General features: G+C 41.3%; 1 protein-coding gene across 2 annotated transcripts in view; it reads right to left on the bottom strand.

The window, feature by feature from the left end:
• Window positions 1–16,056, bottom strand: part of DCP2 (decapping mRNA 2) — a 31,705-nt gene extending 15,649 nt beyond the window's left edge. For both annotated transcript variants that reach the window (XM_085214550.1, XM_085214551.1), the window contains exons 1-4: window positions 15,900–16,056; window positions 3,561–3,712; window positions 1,893–2,020; window positions 1,379–1,477 (exon numbers count right to left, since the gene is read on the bottom strand). In XM_085214550.1, coding sequence (XP_085070676.1) covers window positions 1,379–1,477; window positions 1,893–2,020; window positions 3,561–3,712; window positions 15,900–15,952 — 432 coding nt within the window. In that variant the 5' untranslated portion in view covers window positions 15,953–16,056. The remainder of the gene's footprint in view (window positions 1–1,378; window positions 1,478–1,892; window positions 2,021–3,560; window positions 3,713–15,899) is intronic.
• Window positions 16,057–24,117: the final 8,061 nt, after the last annotated feature.

The following is a 24,117-nucleotide window of genomic DNA, read 5'->3' as shown; positions in this document are numbered from 1 at the left end:
GAAAAGCAGGAAAAAGATCTATGCATAGATTCCATGGACATTACAATGTCTGACAACACAAGTTTTCAAGACTTTGCCTGCTTATCCACAATGATGATCTGTCTGCCTTCACAGAAACAGAAAAAAGCAACAGTTGTTCACTGATGTAATATAATACATTCTCTAAATTAAAAACACAATTATCATATTCTTCCTAGTACAACTGTGCCCACTTTCATGCCTGTGTCCATTGTTTTGTTGTCCATGTTTTTTTCTGCTCTGCTTTCCCTTGGGTTGTAATCCCTCAGCTCAACCCCAGAAGCATTTGCCTAGTAAAATTTCAATCACTTACTTACAGAGGACTAGGCAGTAGGAGGGGCAATCCCCTTCTCCTCAAGCTAGCCAGTACAGTATCAAAACAGTCTACATTCAAAGACAAGAAGTGCTAATATAAAAGTACTTTTCATTTGCATCTGTTGCGTGGGATTGCACTGTTAAGATATAACGTCCTATTTTCCTTTTTCAGGTCAATACTAAATATCATAGTGGTATTGACAGCACTGTCAGGGAATGAGACAATTTTTCATTCATGCGTCTTAAAGAAGTACATCTAAGAAGAAGTCCACAACTTCTCTGACACCGATTGATGAAGAAAACTAAAGCACCTTGCTGCTTCCCCTCATCTCTGTTTTTCCTTTCAAAAATTCCAGCCGTATTATACTAGAAGAACACTGAGTTTATACAAATACTGCCCTTTCACAGGCTATTTTTAACACACAGCTCTGTAAGGTTTTCTGAAACAAAAGACCTCATGGAGTATTTTCTTTAGTGTTTACTTGCCACATATATTGATGCTTGCCCCTTTATCACTGAATATAAGTTCTTCACAATTTTCACATGGCAACATACAATATCCAACTCTCTACGGCCTCTTCATAGAGCCAAGTTTATATACAAGCTAAACTTCAATTCTTCTATCTATTTTACATTTTGTTGGCTCTTTGATTCAATATTCCAAAAGCCAGGGAGCCTCATAATATTAATATTTATTACATTCGTTAAACATAAAGTAATATTTAAAGGTCAATTCAAATGTATTTGGTACAGATCTTTCAAAGCAGAATCCATTTCATTTTGTGTGTTAGTATAAAGCAGTGAAAAACATCAAACATTATTTTAAACCGCATAACCACACCTTCAGTTATCACTCTAACTCAAAGAACTACATGCTACAGCAGAACACTGCAATAAGAATAAAAAAATTATCCAATTCCAATGAAGAAATAGCAAAATAAATTGTCTTTTCATCTAACACATATACAGACATCCTTGCTCTCATTAAAATATCATTTAAATCAAAAGAAAAAAAAAAAATTTGAGGGAAACAAATAGAAGTTACCTCTCTAGCAGCACAATCATGAGGAGCCTCTTCTTTATTTACTTTTCCTTTAGGAAATCCCCAACCAGATTTTGCTAAATAGCCCTGAACCAAAAGAACCTGCAAAACACAACAGGCAAATAACTACCCTAAGAAATTTGTATTAGATCTCTTCCCTTCACTGTCTCCTGCTTCCTTGCAAAAAAGGGGCCTCAGACAGGAGAGAGGCACCCACAGGGTCTCTGAGTTCTAGCAAGAACTGTATTTTTTCTGGTTTTTGTTTGTTTTTAATAGCATCATAGAATTTAAAAAGCAAGACTGAATAGGGAAGCAAGTAGAAGAGTATTTACTGTCTCCAATATTTTATTCCCATATTCAACCTCCATATGCATTCAACAATTCATATGTGTCAAGTTCTTGTGAATCCAAAGTGGATTTTTTTTCCAGATGACAAATGTAAACTACAAAAAGATTATTGTACCAGCACATGCCATACTCCTCCCCTCTAGTTCTTCACAATTATTTCCATACTTACCTTTTCAAGTGTCTCATCAAGAATAATTGCACCATAAGTTGGCACTCCCATTTTATATTCCTTCCACTCATCTAAAACCTTCTGCACATCTTCACCTTGAGGCAGTAAAAAAGGGCAGTGATTGAAGAGTGCAGCACATTAAGGAAGCTAATCTTAAGCATCCAGTTTCCAGTCACATACAGACAGACAAGATAGTCAATTCAATACTTACAATAACCATAATTCCTCCTCCAAGTGCTTTCAAAACAAATTCTTGGAAGTTGTAAGTATTTTGGATAATTCATTACCAAATTCTAAAGATTAGAAAGCATTACGGAATTTGCAAATTCTAATGCATGCCAATTAAAAGATTAAAAAAAAAAAAGATGGTGCAAAAGTGCTTGTTTGAGAGAACTCCCTAATCTTGCAGAAAACGTACTTGAGATGATTAGTTTAAAAATATATTATTCTTTTAAACATTTTAATATTTTGAAACAAATGGGACAGACAAAACCACTTTATCTCTTGTTTGGAGAAGAAATTTTCCCACAATCATTCGTAGAACAATTGCACAGAAATCATACTTAAATACACAGATAAGAGGAATAAACAAAAGAAATTATTTGTAAGGGCATCATGTTATAGAAATCTAAATTCCAATGCACTATCAAATTCATGAAGCAGAAAAAACATGACCAAGCTTTGTAAACCTAAACCGTTGAAAGCAAATACACAAATCTTTAAAGAAAACTATATACAAAATCATACTACCAATAATAAATAACCAAACATTAAATAGCAATGTACTTAAAAATAAGACAACGCAACAAAATTAATATTTCTGACAAATGCCATAGAAGGAAAGATAAAATGAATGAACAGTATGTATTTTATTATTCCTGCACTATCTACAATTGGTCTGAAAATTAAAAAAAAAAAACTTCATAAAAAAATAGCTGCACAACATCAAGCAACAAAAGAAGACCACATCTGTAAAGTGTACTGTTAAAACAGGCGTTAAAGCATTTAATAATAAATCTCCCATCAAACTAATAAGGAATATTTTGGGTGGTGAAACCATGGATATTATAATGAAAATTAGAAGTATGCGAAGCCACATCAAGAATGGATGGAAATTGCTTAATTTAGAACCTATTTTTGGGTGCTGACATGAAATTTTCTCCATGGGTTTTTCTCCAGTGATGAACAGATTGCCTACGTTCCACCCGGAAATGAAAAAATGCAAAAGTCAAACACAGTAACTTTAGAAAAAGCTCATACTGTCTCACGCCAGTAGAATAGTTTCTAGAAGCACCTATGAACTCACCATCTTCAGCTAGATTAACATTTTACTATAGCATTTTACTGGAAAGAGATTAAACAAAGGAGAAATAGCATCACAAAGTGCTCCTGTCTGACTGCAGCCGAAAGGAAATATCCCCAAATTAGAAATCCATAGATTTTCCAAAGATTAGAAATTACCTGTTTTCCATAGGCCTGAACAAGAAAATTCTGTTTTGTGGATGCCACAAAAATCATGGAAGGAGAAGATAAAAATCACATATCTAGAAATATAATCATTAACACAAATTGTGTCTCACTTTCCAGCTGCAAGTACAAAGCTTTGTTAAGATTCAGTTTGCATTTTAGCAGTGAGACAGAAAACAATGACAACAATAAAAAGGATATCAGCTTTTGCAAAGTCTCTTATCCCACACTGAGGTAATCCTGGTGTGTTTTGCATGTAGAAATCCAAGTAAAACCAATGGGCAAGTTCAATCTGAAAACACACTCTGATTGCGTTGTCTCTCTCTTCACTTGGAATGTGCAAAATAAATCGGCTGTTGGTGAAGAAAAAATATTATTAGCCAAGTATTTTGATTTAAAGCAGTCTACCAAGAAAAACACATTACAACAGTGGAATTCTTGATCCATGAAACACAGCAACAGATCCTCCTCGTGTTCTGAACAGCAGAGGTCTTCATATGAAAATAAAGTACAAATTTTGAAGTCAAGAAGAAAAATGCATCATGAAATTCTTTCACAAAAATTGACCATAAGAAACTAACTAAGCACTGAGAAAACAGAAAGATAAGGAAGAACCTATGTAAATAACTGCACTAGAAGAATGAAAACATTCTCTAGCACCCACTATAGAACACCTGCAAACTCTGACAACAGGTATCAACACATTTCTTCTGGACACCAGTTAAACATAGTCACGTATTTTCAATTAGAACTACAGTAATTATTACTTTATGTAAAATTTATAACTCAGTATGATAGTATTTTCTCAATCTGAATCAGACAATTGGTTTATTTTTTAAGTCTACCTTATGTTTCCGCTCAGATACTGACACACAAAAATATAGTTCCAGGGATGTACAGATGAGTAGTAGCATGGAGTGATAGCTCATTTTGTTTACAAAGGCGTTTTGTATTCAACTGTAACATCAAGAACATAAGAATTTTCCTTTTAAAGTCACCTACCCCACTGAACTTAAAACTACTCAATAAGAGTTCATTTAAATCCAACTCTTGAGGGGTACACCAGGTAAAATCTGAAGGTGCTAATGCATTTTATCTTTGCCAAAACTAGAAATACTTAAGACATCTTTACTTACATTTGATAAGTGTAAGTTGTTACAGTATGCTAAAAGTAATTGCTTCTTCCACCACCTCTGGTCATGGACTCCCTCCTGCCTCACTGCTGAAAACTAGCCAGTGCCTGGAGTCTTTGCCTGGGCTGAGGGCCACAATGCCATTTCGCAGGGGTTCAATGAACAGTGAGGCCAAGCACCTACCCTACAGACATTGAGACAGCCAGCCACACAGACTGCCTCAGGCAAGGCACTTCCTCAGTAGGACCTATACCCATGGGGCACAGTCCACCCCTTCCTGCCCTGAGGCCAGGAGATCCACCAGCCCCTGCTGCAGGCCCACGTGCAATGTCTCCCCAGCACACCACAGCCACTCTGCTCACCAAGACCCGGCTAGAACCCCACACCCCTGGCCTATCCACAGGGCCCTGCTCCCACTTAAAAGTTTTGCTAGCAAATACACAGACACTCGCTGGGTTTGGAGGTGATACAGGTGCTCACCCCCAAGCCCACATCCAGCTCACTCACACCAGTTCCCACACCACAGGCTGGAATCTCAGACCCCAGCCCTCACTCTACTCACTAGCACCCAAGCCCACTCACACTGGGCTCAGTTTGTCTGCAGAATGTTCCCTAGGTCCGGAGAGCTACGGCCTCTTCAGCTAATGATATTGAGACCCTCCTTCACTCTCTCACACACACCTCCATTCATCTCACCAGCAGCGAGCACTTCTTTACAGCACACATACTTTGGGATTAGAGAGTGAGAGTATGCAGACTGCTAAGAAAAGATAAAATAAGATGCAAGAGGATAGGACAGACTTTGGTGAATAGGCACAGGACCATCAGACAAGCATACTGACATCGTTTTACACAGCCAACTCCCTTCTTGCCCCTTTCTGTCCATCACCCATTTTGCTCCTCCCCTCTAACTTTTCTCAGCCCCATTCCCAGACCAGTGCCTGGGACCACCAGTTATCAGAAGTGAGGTCCAGGTCAATCTGTCTGTAAGGGACACCACTGGTTTCTCAACAGCCCATCAAACAGCACAGCTAGAGGTGTGTTTCATTTCATTGTCTCCGTGTTTGTTTTCTTAGGTCTGTGCCTCTATTTATTTTCATTCCCAGCTTCGCCTTTTTCCCTTACTTTTCAAACTGACAAGGTTCCCAAACTTCACAGGAATAAACATTCTCACTTTTATATGCCCTTGTTCAGCTCTCATCACTGCCTTCCTTATCACTTATCTCTTCAGTCTGTATACTTTGTTTATGGCTTACTCCTTTGCTTATTACTTTGCATGGAAAAAGGATCTTGACCGGATACCTTCCTTACATAAATAGTCTTACTCATGTCAACAAGAATATTTTCCTACTTGGCAATTTTTACTTCATAAGCCTCCCCATCCCCACCCTCCCATTGGTCTCTTCTTTTTGAAGGCTCTATCAATGATAAAAACATTCCTTACACACAAAGTAGTGGTAGTTAAAAAATAATAATAAAGGGCAACTTCTTAACTAGTCAGCATAACTAGCTGATGTTTCCTTGCCCCAGCACTACAGCTGAACATAAATGTGAAAATACAGTATGCAGCAAAACACAGTATGAATGGAATCCTCTCTGCTGTGAAGTGTCTCCTCTACCAGAACTGCCAGATAACTCCTGCCGCACTGCAACCTGAGGGAAGGATCCACAATGGAAAAGGGGAAAAGCATCGGGAGGAAGGACCAGTAAAGAAAAGCTGATGCAGACTGACATCAACTGCCTGTGCACAGCTCAGATCAGAGGAGGTAGAGCAGCATCCTGGTTTCAGCTGGGATAGAGTCAATTTTCTTCATGGAGGCTAGTAGGATGCCATGTTTGGGATTTTTGATGAAAAATGTGGTGATAATTATCAAGACTGGAGGACTTCCAAGATCATCTAGTCCAACCATCCCCATCTACCACCAATATTTCCCCACTAAATCATGTCCCTTTCTACAACATCTGAACATTTCTTGACCAACTCCAGGAACAGTGACTCAAGCAACTATCTGGGCAGCCCATTTCAACAGCTGACCACACTTTCAGAGAAGTTTTTCCCAATATCCAACCTGAACCTCCTTTGGCACAACTTGAAGCCATTCCCTCTAGTCCTATCACTAGTTACGCAGTAGAAGAAGCCAACCTTCACCTCACCTCATCTCCTTTCAGATAGTGGTAGAGAGCAGTAAGGTCTTCCCTGAGCCTCCTCTTCTCAAAACTGAAAGATCCTAGTTCCCTCAGTTACACCTCTGCTCCAGACTCCTCATCAGCTTCACTGCCCTTGTCTGAAGACGCTCCAGGTCCTCAATGTCTTTCTTGCAGTGAGGTACCCAGAAGTTCATAGCACTCAAGGTGCAGCCTCATCAGGATCGAGTACAGGGAGACAATCACTTCCTTGATCCTGCTGGCAACACTATTTCTGATACAAACCAGGTTGCCATTGGTCTTCGTTGCCACCTGGCCACACTGCTGGCTCACATTTAGCTGAGCGTTGACTAACGCTTGCAGGTCCATTTTCTCCACAGTCTTTCAGCCACTCTGCCCCAAGCCCATAGTGCTGCCTGGAGTTGCTGTAACCAAAGTGCAGGACTCGGCACTTAGTCTTGTTGAACTTAATTCCGCTGGCCTCAACACAAGAGATCCAGCCTGTCCAGATCCTTCTGAAGCACTTTCCTACCCCCACACAGACACTTCCTCGCAGCTTGGTGTCATCTGCAAACTTGCTGAGGGTGCATTCAACTTCCTTGTCCAGGTCATCAATAAAGATATTAAACAGAATGGGTCCCAACGAACTCCCAGCGAACACTGCTCAGGACTGTTCACCAGCTGGATTTACCTCCATTCACTGTCAGTCTCTGGGGCTGGTCTTCTGGTCAGTTCTTTATCCAGCAAATAGCACTTATCCAGATGATGAACTGCCAGCTTCCCCAGGAGAATACTATGGGAGACACTGTCAAATGCTTTGCTGAAGTCTAGGTAGACTATGTCAACAGTAAATTTCCCTCATCTACAGGTGGGATGGAGATCAGTTGGTCAAGCAGGACCCGCTTTTCATGAACCCATGCTGAATGGGCCTGATCCTCTGGTTGTCCCGCACATGCCATGTGGTCTCACTCAAAATCATCTTCCCCAGCACCAAGGTCAGACTGACAGGCCCATAGTTCCTTGGGTCTTCCTTACGAACCTTCCTGTAGATGAAAGTCACTCTGGCAAGCCTCCAATCCTCTTGCACTTCTCCAGTTGACCAGGAATATTGGCAAATAGTGGAAAGCACCGTTGCCAGCTCAGCACTCTAAAGTGAAACCCTATCTGACCCCACAGACTTGTAGCAGTCCAGATGGAGTAATAGGTCTCTGTTTCCACCTGAGTAACGGGTGGCTTATTCTATTCCTCATCTGAGACTTCCAGGTCAGGGGTAGAGTACCCCAAAGATAACTGGTCTGACTTTGAAGGACAGATATAAAGAAGGCATTGAGATCCTTATTCTCACTGGTCACGTTCCCCACCTCACGCAGTAAAGGACAGAGATGCACCACCTGCTGGATCCACCTTAGCCCTCCTCTTATTGTCAATATATTTGTAAAAAAGTTTTTCTTCTCATTTACTTCAGTGGGCAGGTTCAAGCTTGGCTCCTGCTTTTCTGAATTTCTTCCTGCATACCCTAAGAATTTCTTCGCACTTTTCCCAAGTTGCCTGTCCCTTCTTCCAGAGGGGGCAGACTTACTTCTGAGATTCCAAGAGAAAAAGAAGTTCACCCATTCTGGTCTTCTTTCCCTCCATTTTATCTTACCACAAAGGAGGACAGCCTGCTCCAGCGCCTCTAAGATTTCCTTCTTGAGCACTGACCAGCCTTTCTGGACACCTCTTTACCCTTCAGTACTGACTCCCAAGAGACCTTCCCTACCTATGCCCCAAATAGTTCAAAGTCTGCCCTCTGGAAATCCAAGGTAGCAGTTTTGCTGACCTCCTTCCTGACTTCACCAAGAACAGCGAACTCTTATCATGTTGTGGTCACTCTGTCCAAGATAGCTCCTGATCTCCACATCTCTCATCAGTCCACTTATTTGTGAACAGGAGGTCTAGAAGGACACTTACCCAACAGGCTCTCTTACCAACGATGTCAGGAGGTTATCTTCTACACACTCTAGAATCCTTTTAGGTGCTGCTTTTGCACTGTATTGTATTTCCAGTACATATCAGGGAAATTGAAGATTCCCATGAGACCAAGGGACAGTAATTGCACAACTTCTGCTATCTGCTTGTAGAGTGCCTTGTTCATACCTTCATCCTGGCTAGGTGGTCTATAACAGACCCCTACCAGGATGTCAGCCCTGTTGATCTTCCCCTGAACCTTATTCATAGAGACTCAACTTTAATATTCCCAGCCGTGAGCTCAAAACACTTTCTAACATGGAGAGTCATACCACCACTCCTCCTTCCTTCCCTGTCCCTTTGGAACAGCTTACAGCCATCCACTGTAGCACTCCAGTTACGGGAGCAACCCCACCATGTTTCAGTAAATTCACAGTTTGCCAGCTGCAGGATAGCTTCTTCCTGTTTGTTGCCCGTGATATACACTCTGGTATAGACACACTTCAGCTGAGCTATTTGCCTCATCCCCAACACTTCACTATTTCCCCAGGTTCACCTCTAGCAAGCTCGGTTTCAACCCCTTTTCCCTTCATACTTTAGTTTAAAGCACTCCCAACTAGCCCTGCCAGCTCCTGGGTTATGATCCATTTCTCCCTTTGAGACAGGTGAGGCCCATCAGCAGCCAATAGGCCAGGCACAAAATAAACCACTCTATAGTTAAAAAAGAAAAAAGAAAACTCCTGCAATTGCACCAGCCTCTCAGCCATGTATTTATGAGATGGGTTTTCCTGGTCCTCTCAGTATCCCTTGCTGCCACTGAAGGAACAAGAAAACACTACTTATACTCTTTGCTCCATCCACTAACCAACCCAATGCCCTGAAGTCCCTTTTGATAATCCTCAGGCTTCTCTCAGCAACTTCACTGCTGCCAGCTTCAGCTATCAGTAAAGAATAGTATAGTGTGCTGCGGAGCTAAGGGCTTTTCTGCTTCTCACACTACTCCACCAACAAGGAGTCGGAGTGCACAAGTAGCTGGGAAGGGACAGAACCAGGACAGCTGACCCTAGAGAGGCCAAAGCAATGTCCCACACCATGTGGCATCATGCTAAACAATAAGACAATAGGAGGTGGCTGGAGGGGCTGCTGTTGCTCAAGGACTGGCTGGGCATCTGTCAGTGAGCAGAGAACAACTGCATTGTGCATCACTTATTTTGTACATCACTTATTTTGTACATTCCTTCGTTATTATTTTCCCTTCCTTTTCCTTCCCATTAAACTATCCTAATCCTTGAGAGTTTTACCACCTTTTCCTTTGATTCTCTCCTCTGCCCCACTGAAATAGGAGGGAGAGTGAACAAACAGCTGTACAGTGCTTAACAGACTGCTTCATTAAACCATGAAGAGGCACAAATGCGGGAGTGAAGTTGTGCTCAGGAAAATGGGATGAATTTTTTTAGTGGGATGAGTTTCAACAAGGCCAAATGCTGGGTCCTGCACATTGGCCACAACAACCCCAGGCAATGCTACAGGCTTGGGGCGAAGTGGCTGGAAGACTGCATAGAAGAAATGGACCTGGGGGTATTGATTGATGCTCAGCTGAATGTGAGCCAGCTGTGTGCCCAGGTGGCCAAGAAAAACAATGGCATCCTGGCTTGCATCAGGAACGGTGCTGCCAGCAGGAACAAGGAAGCGATTGTCCCCCTGTACTCAGCTCAGCAAGGCCACACCTCGAGTACTGTGTTCAGTTTTGGGCCTCTCACTACAGAAAAGACATTGAGGCCCTGGAGCAGGTTCAAAGAAGCAACAAAGCTGGTGAGGGGTCTGGAGCACAAGTCTTATGAGGAGCGGCTGAGGGAGCTGAGATTGTTCAGTCTGGAGAAGAGGAGGCTGAGGGGAGACCTCATTGCATTCTCCAACTTCCTGAAGGGAGGTTGTAGTGTGCTGGGGGTCGCCCTCTTCTCTCGTGTCATTAGTGATAGGACTAGAGGGAATGGCTTCAAGCTGCGCCAGGGGAGATTTAGGCTGGACGTTAAGAAATACTACTTTTCTGAGAGTGGTCAGGCACTGGAATGGGCTGCCCAGGGAGGTGATGGAGTCACTGACCCTGGAGGTGTTCAAGGAACGTTTGAATTTTGTGTAGAGGGACATGGTTTAGTAATAGGTGGGTGATTGGACTGGGTGATCTTGAAGGTCTTTTCCAACCTTGGTGATTCTGTGATTCTGTGAAATGGGGATGCAAAGGGAAAGCAGTTTTTTTTTTTCCCTCCCTCCTTTGTTTCTCATTATCTAAATGTATTCCAACTGCCAACAAGCCACATTAGTTTTTCCCAATTTGAGTTTGTTTTGCTGATGACCCTAACTTGTAAGCAACTTCCTTATCTTATTGTGACCATGATCTTTTCCAACCTATTTCCCCCGTGGAAAAGGGGCTGAGCAAAAGACTGTGTGACAGACAGCCCTGAATTCAAAAGTTGAGGTAATGGCATAAGCTCATAGGGAAAAGCAAGCATGAAGACAGAAATCCAACATCCAGTCTCTGTACTTCCACTTACTCAATAAAGTACCACTCAGAAGTGCAAGGCAGCATAATGAAAAATTATGTGAATATCTGTGACTTATTTAACAAAACAGGTCCTAGCAGTTCTAATACTGAAGCTGGAAAACCAACTTCCTAGAACAAACCGTAACCTAGCATTCTGCAATTTAAAAACAGTCTAGGAATTGAGCAAATCCTTAAGACACCATGTACCTGGCTTACTTTTGTGCTTGTTTTTATATGCTGCCAAATAACACTTCACACTCTAGACAAGAATTCTAGGTGCTGAAATTTTTAATTTAGCTAAATAGCAGGAAAAAGCGATGGCACAGCTTGAAAATAGGAAAAAAAAGTAACAATCATGTTTGAAGCAAGTAGCGTTAACTACTGTGTTAAATCTTATTTTTGTTATCTGTAGAATTATTTTGCAATGAAAGCATTAAGCAATAATCGCTAACACCACTAGAACCTATACTCAATCCTCAAACTGATCTCTGAAGCAAAATTTGAAAGCCTACGAGTTATAATTGTGGTTGGTTTTTGTTTGTTTGTTTTTACTATTTGAAGTTGTTTGTGGAAGGTTTTTTGCTGTTTTGCTGTTTAAGAGCTAGCTTACACAAATTCTTTCTTATAGGTTTCAGTGCTGTATAATTTCAGTATTAGATTCTGTGAAGTCAGTTATGAATGTCTGAGTCAGAATATATCTACTGTTGCAAGTAACATTATATTAAGCTCCACATGCAAAATAAAGCCAGGAACAAGACCCCTTCATCCAATGTACATGATTTAATAAGCCCAAAACGCAAGAGATTTTTAGCAAAATTTCATCCACATTTAAGCTAACAATTGCCTATAAGAAAATATTCTATTTTCCACATTTAATGGCATACAAAAAAAAAAAAAAAAAAAAAACAAAGGAAACAACAACTAAGGTTAATATCAGAGAGTACAAACACAAATACACATTTAGTTTGCAGGGTTTTTTTTTCCCTGCTCCCAAGAAGAATTAGATTTATTAAGCTCCCCTTTTCCAAGTAAGCACTTTTTTTTATGCTGAATACTACAGTTGCTACTAAATTGGCAAATGTTACCCTCAGTGTAACAAACAAATACCGCAAGATGAACTTTTTGAACACATTAACCCAACCAGGAACATCAAGTCACAAAAGCTATCTAGAGAAGTAATTTAAACATTCTTAAAACCTTATCTATCTCAAAACTGAGATCCTTCAAGTTATTACAGATGATACAAGTGTGGATACTGCATCCAGTTTTGGAGCCCCCAGCACAAGGACATGGAGTTGTTGGAGTGGGTGCAAAGTAGGGCTGGCACACCTATGAGGACAGGCTGAGAGATCTGCTGCACTTCAGCCTGGAGAAGATTCCAAGGAGACCTTACAGCAGCCTTCCAGGAGCTGAAGGGTGCCCATAGGAAAGCTGGGGAGAGACTTTTTAGAAGGGCATCAAGCAACAGGATGAGAGGAAATGGTTTTAAACTGGAAAAGGGTAGATTTAGATGAGGTATTAGGAAGCAATTCTTTACTGTGAGGGTGGTGAGACACTGGAACAGATTGCCCAGTGAGGCTGCGGATGCCCTCTCCCTGGAAGCATTCAAGGCCAGGTTGGATGGGGCTGTGAGCAACCCAGTCTAGACAGAGGTGTCCCTGCCTGTAGCAGGGGGGTTGGAAAAAGATGATCTTAAAGGTCCCTTCCAACCCAAACCATTCTATGATTCTATTCTATGATTCTACGATGCTTAGCCCAAATAACCTCACAACTGAACAGTTCTTGGCAATTTAAGATCAAAACCAACAACTACATGAAGAAATATAATCATCCTGTACATAACATAAGAATTTGAAAGCTTTAACACGCAATGGAAAAAATGAAGTACTTTTTACATGATAAAAATTATCCAGTGGTACGATAGTTTTTTCAAACTATCCAACAAACACACCACCTCCTTGCCTCAAGATGCACAAAATCGGCTAAGGCAGCCTTGTGTGCCTCTGAAGCCAGGAAAAATCACAATAACTACCTGCAGACATTAAAATTGCCTTGCAGAGTTGAATTACTACTTAAGACCAATTTGCTGAATTGGATGGAACAGCTGCAGTTGATCAAAGAATGTAGGATGAACTTCTAACGAAAGTGATTCAGCTTAAAGTAAAATCCAATCATATTTTAATTCAGCAGTAAATTGTGTTAATTGCACTGGCTCCAGCTCACAATGTTCTTACCATCATAAAGAAATGCATTAGATGTCAAGCAGGTAAAATGTCATATACAGTCAGAGCCTGACTGCAGCTCACAAGTACATAACCACTTTGTAACAGACCTTACTGCAGATCCAGACCTTTCTTCTAATAGAAACGAAGTGGAAATCTGAAAGACACTAAGGTGTTCTTAAGATACAAAAAGAAAGTAGTTTTGCTCTGTGGACAGCCAAACTTTAACTTAGGTTTTTGGTTTTCAAATTCAAAACAAACAAGCAAGAAATACCACAAAACTTTGAACTACTGGATATGTTTGATTTGGAAGCCCTTTTTTCTTTTTTTTGTCACTTTTTAGCTTACTAAGAGTAACATAATGTTTTCCATCTCCTAGACATTCACCTACAGTTACTTACATTTGCAGTTCACACAACTACAGTTGACGCAAAAATACATTAGATAAGCTCTACGTGACCTGTGTTTCCAAACATGATACTATGAAATTACTGTAATTAAGGACAAAGTTTCATTTGCTGACAGAAGAAAAGAAACACAGGAACAAACACACACACAAAGATACCAAGGAACACGATGTGAAAGATATTTTACGTCTTCTCAACAAGTTCACTAAACTGAGTATTAAAATTTGGTCAGCTCCTTTTACCAAAATTCCTATCAACAGCATACATAGACAGAATAGGAAGTGAAATAAATTTAACATTTATAGCTAACAACCTGAGATTCAGAGCCACTCACCTCCCACTTACTGAAAAAAGGTCTCCATTGAGCCACAACCTATACCAAACTATAGGTACCCTGTCACTTCTCTTGTGCATGACAAAATTCACAGGTTGCTTAGCGATGTGGTTGATGCCCCATCCCTTGTAACTTTCAAGATGAGGCTGGATAAGGCCCTGGTCAAACTTATCTACTCATGTTCCTGTTCACTGCAGGGGAGTCGAACTAGAGGGCCTTCAGAGGTCCCTTCCAACTCTTAGGATTCTATGAAAATTCTACTTCCTGCAACATCAAAGTCTGATTCCTCTGTGCCTTTCAGTTGCTCTGTCTGTGCCCCACATAGAGAAGTGTATCTGAAATAAGACTGATCCATCAGCACTAACAAAAGTCAACAAGACAGATGGTAACTATGAATCCCTAAGTCTATCGTTTGAAGGTGTGTGTGTGTGTGTGTGTGTGTGTGTGTGTGTTTCCTTTTTAATTAAAGCCTCATCACTAAATTTATACAAGACAGAACTCCAAGGCTGAAGATAAGAGTGGCTCAAAGGAACAAATAAAGACAGCGGGACTGATCCTGTAACAGTGCAAGACCTGACTACTTACATGCCCTTCTACCAGTCACCACCTTACAGGAGTCACACCAATACAGTGGCTAGATCACTGCTGTAAGTATTGCAATTCCCTTCCTGATCTCATGAAAGACTTACACCCTTCAAGTGTGAGTAGACAACTAAAAGTGCTAACACTCAAAAGAGGCATAACAGCTTATGTAAGTGATCTATAAAAGTCAGATTTAAAGAACTGAAAAAGTGTTCGTGCTTTGCAGACACTATTTCTTACACAAAAGTACAAGATGAACCATTTATGAGTACAGCAGATCCCATTTCCTGTGCTCTCACTCCTAAGCAGTTTCACTCACTTCAAAATAGTAATTCAAAGTAAGTGGACTTATTTCTAATAACCCTTTCCTACTGTCCTTTAGAGAGCATCCTTTCAATGAGATGAAACAGAACTTCATACTTGTTATGAAGTTTCAAATCCAGCTTTGGACATAAATTTCTGAGGCTGGGTGGGATGACTTTAAAACTCCACAAATGATCACCAGTTGAGATCAAAAAGTACAGAAAAAGCCCCCCATCCCCTGGGGAAACTGTGTCCATGTCCTGTGGCCCTATGGAAAAAATGGATTCTGCCTGAGAAAGGCTGAATGTTTCACTGCGAAGGACTGGTAAACAAAAGGGACTTCGCACTGGTAATGCTCTCACGGCTCTTCCATCTCACCAGAGTTCTCTAGTAAGGTACTCCACACCGCTCACTAATGAAACCAAACGTGTGACCCATAACCTCCATACCACTGTGTCATTGCATAGGTCGCACAGAGGTCGCACCTCTTCTCTTTCCCGCCAACACCACCAGTGCAGTTTTATGCCCTCGGGCAAACAACGCTAAGCTGCAAAAAAAAGAAACCCACAGACGGCTCTCCACCGCCCCCGCCCTCGGTTCCCTCCAGCTCGGCCCTGAGGCAGTTCTCTCTGCAGCACCTCCCCGCCTGTCCGAGAAGCTACACGGTGCCCCGGGGCCGGGCGACACAGACCTACCCTACCCCCCCAAGAGAGGGTCGCTCCCCGCAGCTATCCCGCTGCCTCCGGGTAACCCACGGAGTCCTAGCGGGAGAGCCGCGCAGAGTACCGAGCAGGATGGCCGCAACACCTCGAGTCAGCACTGGGCGGCGGGAGGTGCCGGCGGGAAGGCCCCCCCGAAGCCGCCGTGCGGCACGACGGGACCGCAGGGAAAGGCGAGGGGCGGAGCGAGCCGGGCCGGGCAGTACCTGCATAGGTCGTCCAGGACGCTGCTGGGGATCTCAGCCCGTTTGGTCTCCATGGGGAAGCGCGGCTCATCCCGACACGGCGAGGCCCGGACACACGGCTCGGCGGCGAGGGCGGAGCTGTCGGCTGCCCGCCCGGCGGGGGGCGCGGCCAAGGCGGAGCGGCAGCTCGCTCCGCCAATCTCCTGCCGCGTGCTGCGCCGGGCTCTTCTCGCGCGGCGGCGCGGGGTGCCAATTGGTGAGAAAGCTGAGAAGGAAAACGGAGACTCAAGTGATCGCGGAAATCAGCCAAAGGCGAATGTTGCCTCCTTCGTGCGTCATCAGCGCATGCGCTAGGGGCGTCACGTCAGCCGCCGCCGCCGCCATCTTAGTTACGGGTGCAATCCGCGTCCGTCCGGCTGGGCCGGGGGGCGGTACCGCTGCGCTGTGGGCTAGGCACGCCCAACGAGTGTTTTATCTCCGCGCACCGAATTCCGCGGTAGCACGTGAGACTGGGAGCTTGCTTTAGGGTTGGCTGTGCTTCACCGCCCGCACCCACACGCTACAGTGCCTTTGGGTGGCGTGGTGTTTTCAAAACTCCGAGGCAGCAGCTACCAGAGGGCGCCCGCGGCTCCTTCCGCGGTCCTTGAAATGAACTTACACAATGGAACTTGGTGAAAACACCGAAGGCTGGAAGCCCTTTGTATTGCTTCCCTTCCCTGCTCTAGTTCTTACAGGGTTTGTACTAAGCCCTTTCATCTCCCACGTTCTGATTTTACGTCTTTCGTGAAAGGAAAGAAAAACTTTAAAAATATAACGATTCCTGACTGTGGCTGAGCTTTGCAGTTAAGCACCTCAAACACCACTGTGTGCTTACGAGGTCGTTAGAATAAAGGCACTAGTGAAGACACCGAGCTAGCAATACCCCAAACAACTTTGTTGCTTGCAACTTGTTTCCCAGCTGTTAGGGAAGGAAAGTGAGGAATACACCTCTTGCCTCCTCTCCGAGGTTAAAAGAAGCAAAGACTCAAGGGTTGCTCCAGAAGCACCATGTATCTTATGACTTTGGAGCACAATTTTCATAAAAACAGCAGATTTGCACAAATTGGTCCTTCTCATCAGCAAACTCCACCGTGGAGATTTTGATAATGACATTTGGTTCACCACCTTTTTACTACAATATTTGAGATGTTAGGTGATTCACATGAAATCTGTATAGAAGAACAGAGGAAGAGATGGCTCTTCGCAGGGACATATGGAAGGCTTTGTGTGCCAACAGGTAGATCTCACTGTTTGCAATTCCAGTAAGTTCTGTTTCTGCCTGAAGGGTAGACATACAAGGTTCTACAGAAGATACAAAACTTGCATCACTTTCAGGATATCACCTTCCAAGGTAGCTTTTCCAAATTGATAAGAGTAAATATGTAAGCTGTTGACCAGGGACTTCAACTATGGTTCCAAGTAAGCAGTATTTCTCTAGGAACACAGCTTATCATCCATCAGAAACAATCAGTGGATGGTCGTAATTCCCAATCATTCCTATGAGCCAGTGAGGGGACTGTGTTACCAAGATGCCAAAACTGCACACCTCAGAACCACTCTTCTGGAGTCCATTACCTTTCTCTTCTCTTCTTTGCCTATTTTTTGCTTCTTTACTGCTTTTCACTGATTGAGGTATATAATTCATAATACACAAATGTAAAGTCTTAAGATTTCCCTACAGAAATCATTGCACTTACAAATGCTTTTTATTTGCAAAATCTCCAACTCCAGACTAATTTCCTTGAAAAGCTAAGAAGCAATCTCTGGTCCTGAAACACCTGAAAGGTAGAATGGAAATATTCAGCCAGCTCATAAGAGGAATCTGCTGTGAGGCAGAGATCAGGGAAAAATTTCCTTCAAGTGTTATTCTCTGCTTTGCTTTGCTTATTTTTTTTTTCCCCTCCCCATGTACCAAGAACCCCATAAGGAGAGAAAAAAAATGTTTTAGAAAATGACACCTTATGCCATATATGCTACTATTAGTCCTTCTGTGATTTCTGGGGGGGGAGGGGGGGAAAGGAAAGAAAAAAGGATACAATGATAAAGTAAATATATCTAATGCTACAGACCTTAAGCAGCTAATTATCTAAGGATGTTTTGTAACAGAGAAGAAACTGTAGAGCCTAAAGAAAGTTTATACCTGCTGCCACCAAGTACCTAGTACAGGAGAGGGTAAGAGACATTTGCAGTTCTTGCTTCACTTTTGAGATATCATTGAAAGACATTGAATCAGGAAAGAAACTTGATAAGAAAACTCTTGTTAAGTGTGATTTGGAATTGCATTTTTTTCTTCATTTAGTGGAAATTCATGGCTTATCTTCTTTGCTAAAATAACATGCACTCCTTTCTCCCATAAGCTCATGCAAATAAAGTTTAATTAAAACTGAGATATTTGGGTTATAGCATTTTTTCAAATGTAAGTCCACATATAGATATCTTTCAGGAACTTGCATGCAGACACATGTTGAGGACACAGCTGACAGTGCCTCTCATCGAGTCGCAAGCACAATTGGGATACTAGAACGGCAATACATGGCATCAACTTTTCCCTCCTACACCATCACTAAGCAACCTGTGAAATTATCCAACAATGTAGTCAAACAGGTTTTTAGTATGTTTATCAGTCAGCTTTGGCACTCAGTCACAAAGGCAACAATAAAATGTGAAAATTGGCACTGTATGTTTGAACTGAGGGGAAGAAAGGAAGTAAGAGGAAACAGAAAAAGGGTCAGCAAATTGTGCAGTTAGAAAAGAATCTCTGAAAAGGAGCTGGATTGCACAGTAGAAGCAACAGTTGAAGTTTGAGAACGTTTTTGGAGGGGCCAGCTGAGGTGGACAACAGAATTGAGCAGGATAGAAGGAAAGTCTTGGAAGCATGTCATTGCAGCTCATGTGAATTTCAGTGAAGATTGAGGGAGCATGTGAAGAGTCTGCAGCACACCTGGCTTGCCCAGGTCATTAAAAAAAAAAAAAAGTTATTTCCCCTCAGCCCTCGGGCCCTTCAACAAACAGTTGGTTCCTATATTAAAATCTCCAGCAAATGAGAGCTAACAGGAGTAGTAGGGGCACCAAAGAGCACTGACTTATAAACAGTGTGAACTCTCATGAGCTCAGCAATGCCAGTTGCTATAAAGCTCTCTTCTTGAGTCAAATTTACATAAAATCTACACGGGAACCATTCAAGCACTACTCCCCTGCTCTGCTCAGTATGATACATGGGAAATGAACAGAGTGGGAGAGCTCACATAGGCATCCAGCTCAGATAGATGCTGGAAATCAACTAACACTATATGAACTATACTGGAAAATATAAACAGTTAAATAATTTGAGACAAGTTTACATTCAGCAAATCATCTACCCCAAGTTAGTGAAAATACATACATAAAACTAAGTACATCTCAGTTCCCTGTTTAAAGAAAGATAATTGCAAATATCTTCAGAAAATAATCTGGCAGGTTTTGTTGTTGGTTCTTTTTTGTTTGACTGATTGACTGTTTTCAAATGAGAAGTAATATAAAAATGGCCTCATGTAGTAATGTGCAAGAAATTATAATAATGAATAAGACACATTCAGTAGAAGATTTTCATGAAGTTTGGTAACTAAGCATTGGCAGAATTCTCTGAATGTTGCAGAGGAGGCAGGGATTCTGTGGAAAGTGAAAAGTCTGTGATTATGTGGTTATGGTATGTATAAAGAGCTGTGGTAGGTCTGCTGAGAAAATCTGCATTTAGACTTTAGCTAAAATTAAAATACTCAAACAATTTTATAATGTTTGAGTTTGCAAGTAATCATTAATTTAATGACAATAATGCATATTGTTATATAGACAGAACAAGCATGCACTGAAACACAGCACACGCTACAGGGCATGACCAAATCCCTTACTTAAGTCAACACTGAAATCAAACAGGCTTACCCAGCTGATCCACCTAACAATTTACACATCCCTTGGGTATGATAATCCACTTGAAATCCAATTTAGACAGATTGTTGGATGAAGTATGCACCTGTGCTACAGCCAGAGGTTAACTTTTAACTGAGTATAAATGATAGGAGTGGAGTACAACTCAGGGTGAAGAGTCATGTTGTTGGGAATGTGGATAAAAAGCTAAATGAGCATATACAGTCTGTTCTAATCCTCCTATTAGATTTAGTAGCTTAAAACACCAAAGTGGAGAAATCATCCATTTGTACTGTAGGAATGGAATGTTGTTTTCTGCATTAGATATTGAAAAGGGGGAATTGATCTGAAGAAGTAGAGCACAATGTATTTGTATTTTGTAGCTTGTCCTTAAAAATATTTGATGTGAAAAAGTAGAAATACCATACATGTTAGTAGCATATTTTAGAAATATAGTTGCTGAATTATATCATTAATTCTTGCTTGCAAAACTGCAGTAGTTTTTAAATGTTGCAAATAGCATGAGTATAGCATTATGGACTAGAAAGCACGTTGTAAGGTTATTCTGTTTGGATAACAGATCTTCAGCAAAAGAAAAACAGACTTAAACATCAAAGAAGCCAAGGCCTCCACACAAAGCCGGCTTGTCTCACTCTGTGGATTGGTTGGGATGACAGGCATCAAGATACTCCCCTCTATCCTCCTTTCCAATCTTATCTCTATCCAAGGATGAGCACATGTCCAGAAATAATGACGAAGTGTTGAGTGAGCAAATGTTAGAAGTTAAATAATTAGCGATATATGCTTAGCTACCAACAATTTATGTTTAGCTAGTATCCGTATGTTTAGTTGAGCATCGGGAAGATTATGAACCTGAAGTACTCAGCCAATGAGGAATCAGGGAAGGAAGAGATAAGCGTCAGGTAACAGGACATAAAAGATATAATGCTGCTTTCTGTGCACTCCTGCTTGCAGGACGCCTGCCGTTGCAATTGTAAATAAAATCTGCTTTTATCAGAGATACCGTCCTGATAAATTATGTGGATATTTCCAACAGTACTAACTAGGAAATAAATGTAGGAAAAAAAAGTTTAAGATAAAAAAAAAAAGAAGATGAAAGAAGACAATAGAAAGGAAATAACCCTGCTCCATGCTGTTCTCTTCAAGTTACCTCTCAAATGCTCTCTAAAATGCTGTCCTTACTGGGGCATAACGTGCAGCCTGCCTGGCTAGATGAGGCTTTAATTAGCAATTCCTCTCCCAGCCCCAGTAGCCTATGACTAAAATTAGACTTTGGTATTTTGTGGTAATCTACAGCTAGAATCATAGTGTTCCACTACTGTACACACTTTGGTTCTTACTGAGGATATATTTTGCATTCTGTTACTTCTGAAACTTGCATGGTAATGCTCGAAATATCCAAATAATTTTCTAGGATAGTATCTCTGGTAAAGCAGATTTTATTCACAATTGCAATGGCGGGCCTCCTGCAAGCAGGAGGGCACCCAGAAAACAGAGTTACATCTTTTATTCCTATTCCCCGACGCTTATCTCTTTCTCCCCTAGTTCCTCATTGGCTGAGTACTTTAGGTTCACAATCTTCTCGACACTTCACTAAATATGGAAACACTGGACAAACATAAATTTTTGCTGCATAAGTGTAAATCTGTTAGTAAGTAAGTTAATTAACTTATTCTACACCTGATCATTATCTTGCGGATATCTGCTTGTCCTTCTTTCCACAAAGATAAGCTCGGGAGAAAGACAGGGGAGTATCTTGGTGCCTGCCTGTCACATCCCAACCTTCTTAAGGAGTGTGTAGAGGCCTTGCATAGAGGCCCTAACTTCTTTGATGTTTGCTAAATCTGTTCTTCTTTTGCTGGGAGTTTCTTATCCTAACAGAACAACTCTATAATATGTTTTCTAATCCCTAACACACTGTACTCACATTGTTTGGAACATTTAACAACTATTACAGTTCTGCAAGAAAGAATTAATCACATAATTCAATAATAATGTTTCTAAAACATGCTGCTAACATATAGTACTTTACTTCTTAGATCAACTATTTCTAAGGATAAGTTACAGAATACAAATGCATTATGTTCTACTTCTTCAAATCAATTGCTCTTTTTAATATCAAAACAACATTCCATTCCTCCAATAAGAAACCAGAAATCTCTTGACCCTCACAGAATAGACCTGCTACGTTTTTCTGCTTCTCCAGCAGAACCTCCTTGAATAGGTCTCTTCATCCTCCTTTAACCTTCTCTAGGCTAGCTCCTTCAAATTGCAGTATCATTCCTCTTTTAAGCTTTTCTGGAAACAAGAAGGAACACTGATTAATGTTTATTGTTCACCATATTTTGTTAGAAGAACATTAGGACAGTATTCTACCTTTGTGTCCACTTGCATTTCCAGCTTCTTTCTTCTAACATTTTGCTATTGCTCTGTAACAATTAAACCATCATAAACAAAGCAGATAAACACATTACTGATAATGATAATTTATTCAGCAGACTGAAGTAAATTGAAAATGCTTGTCTAGTATAGATTAACCAGGGGACATGTTAATGCCATATCAAAAAGTACAGTTCTGCACAAAAGAAGTGCAAACAGTTATTATGAAAACTGAGCTGGTATTCTATTACTTTCAACATTGTTATTACATTTCTTTTTCTATAAATTTTGTATTTCATTTGCCCTTCTTCTCAGTCCTTCAGTTTTACAGGTATGATGAAAAATAATTTTTAGAAGGGTCCTGAAAAGTATGAGGGGGAAAAAAAAAACGAAAAACAAAGACTAGAGGGAGTTCTGCTGCAGCTTCTTGGGCAGATTTCTCTTCAGTTTGTTCAGAGTTTAACAAATCCTGTAGTGTCTCTAGAATACAGCATACTCATAAACCAAATCAGAGTAACAATGCTTTCTGCATACTGTGGCAATGCTTATCTTATGTCATTTTTAACCACGAGCATACTGTAACAGCATGGTACTGTTCTAAGAATGGTGAGGATCGGCACACAGCGGCATCTTCATTCTTGACAAAAAAAGATCTTAATAAAGATAGTAATATTATTTTATTTTAAATTCAAGTGTAGAATTTTGTTCTGTCTGAAGCTGAGAATTAAGTCTCTCACATGCTGCTCTTGTGAACTAGGGGTCCCTAGATGCACTGAACATGAGTCAGCAATGTGTCTTTCCCACCAAGAAGGCTAATAACATTCTTGGCTGAATCGGGCAATGTACTGTGATCCTTCCCTTCCGTTCAGAATAGCTGAGGCCACACTTGGAGTCCTGCATCTAGCTCTGGACCAAATGTGAGAGACATGAATATTCCAGAAAAGGTCGAGCAAAAGGCAACCACAATGAAGATAAAGGAATATCTCTAATTTTCAGAGAGGCTTAGAGAGCTGTAATCTCTGACTGTTCAGCCTGAAGAAGGCTCAAGGAAGATCTCATCATTGTCCATAATTATCCAAAGGGAACATGCAGAGAGCTAGGCTCTGTTCAGTAATGGCCAATGCCAGGCCAAGAGGCAATGAGCACACACCAGAGGACTGTTTCTCTGAACAGCAGGAAGCACTTTTGTGCTGTGTAGGTAATAGAGCTGCCCAGAGAGGCTGCAGAGTCTTCTCCTTAGAGATGTCCAAAAGCCATCTGGCTGCGGGCAGGGTGATCTCCTGAGGTCCCTTCCAACTTTAAGGATTCTGTTATTATTGTCCTCCTTCTCATCATTCTTGCCCTAAATGATAGCTACTTAAGTTTTTTTTTTTTTTTTTTTTTTGGAAATATCTAATCTTTCAGTTTCTTGCAAGATGCACTCTCCCAGAACAAGGACAGCATAAAAGGAGAATGTGCAACTTCCAGTGGTTTTTTATTTAATTTTTTTTTTCCCCTTGGGTGAAGATAGGAGTAAAAAAAACCACACCACTTTCTAAGACAAAATAGTACTTTCCAGCTTGCCTATGAACAACACTGATTTGAAGCAGGCACAGTCTACATTACTCACTGCAGTGCTGAGTCAGATGGAGAATTGCTGGGAAGTCAGCACGGCTGAGGAAGCTTCTAAGACGACACCATGCTCTATGAATTATATTTAGTTGTTAAGTACGTTAGGCACACCATCAACTACCAGGTACAATTACAGCCAAGAGTTCAGACTGCCGTGTTGTGAGGTGGCAGTGGAATCACGCTGCTATAATCTTTATCCTACGGTATTTTAGCCCCGACGTTCTGATCCCGACTTTTCCTCATCGTTTAACACTTATAGTTACCGATAACGCATACTTTTTTAAAA

Source organism: Meleagris gallopavo, chromosome Z (genome assembly GCF_905368555.1).
Source record: "Meleagris gallopavo chromosome Z, MGAL_WU_HG_1.1, whole genome shotgun sequence".
NCBI classification, from domain to species: Eukaryota; Metazoa; Chordata; class Aves; order Galliformes; family Phasianidae; genus Meleagris; species Meleagris gallopavo.
The sequence above is the reverse complement of the archived record's forward strand: the minus strand, read 5'-3'. Positions and strand labels throughout refer to the sequence as shown.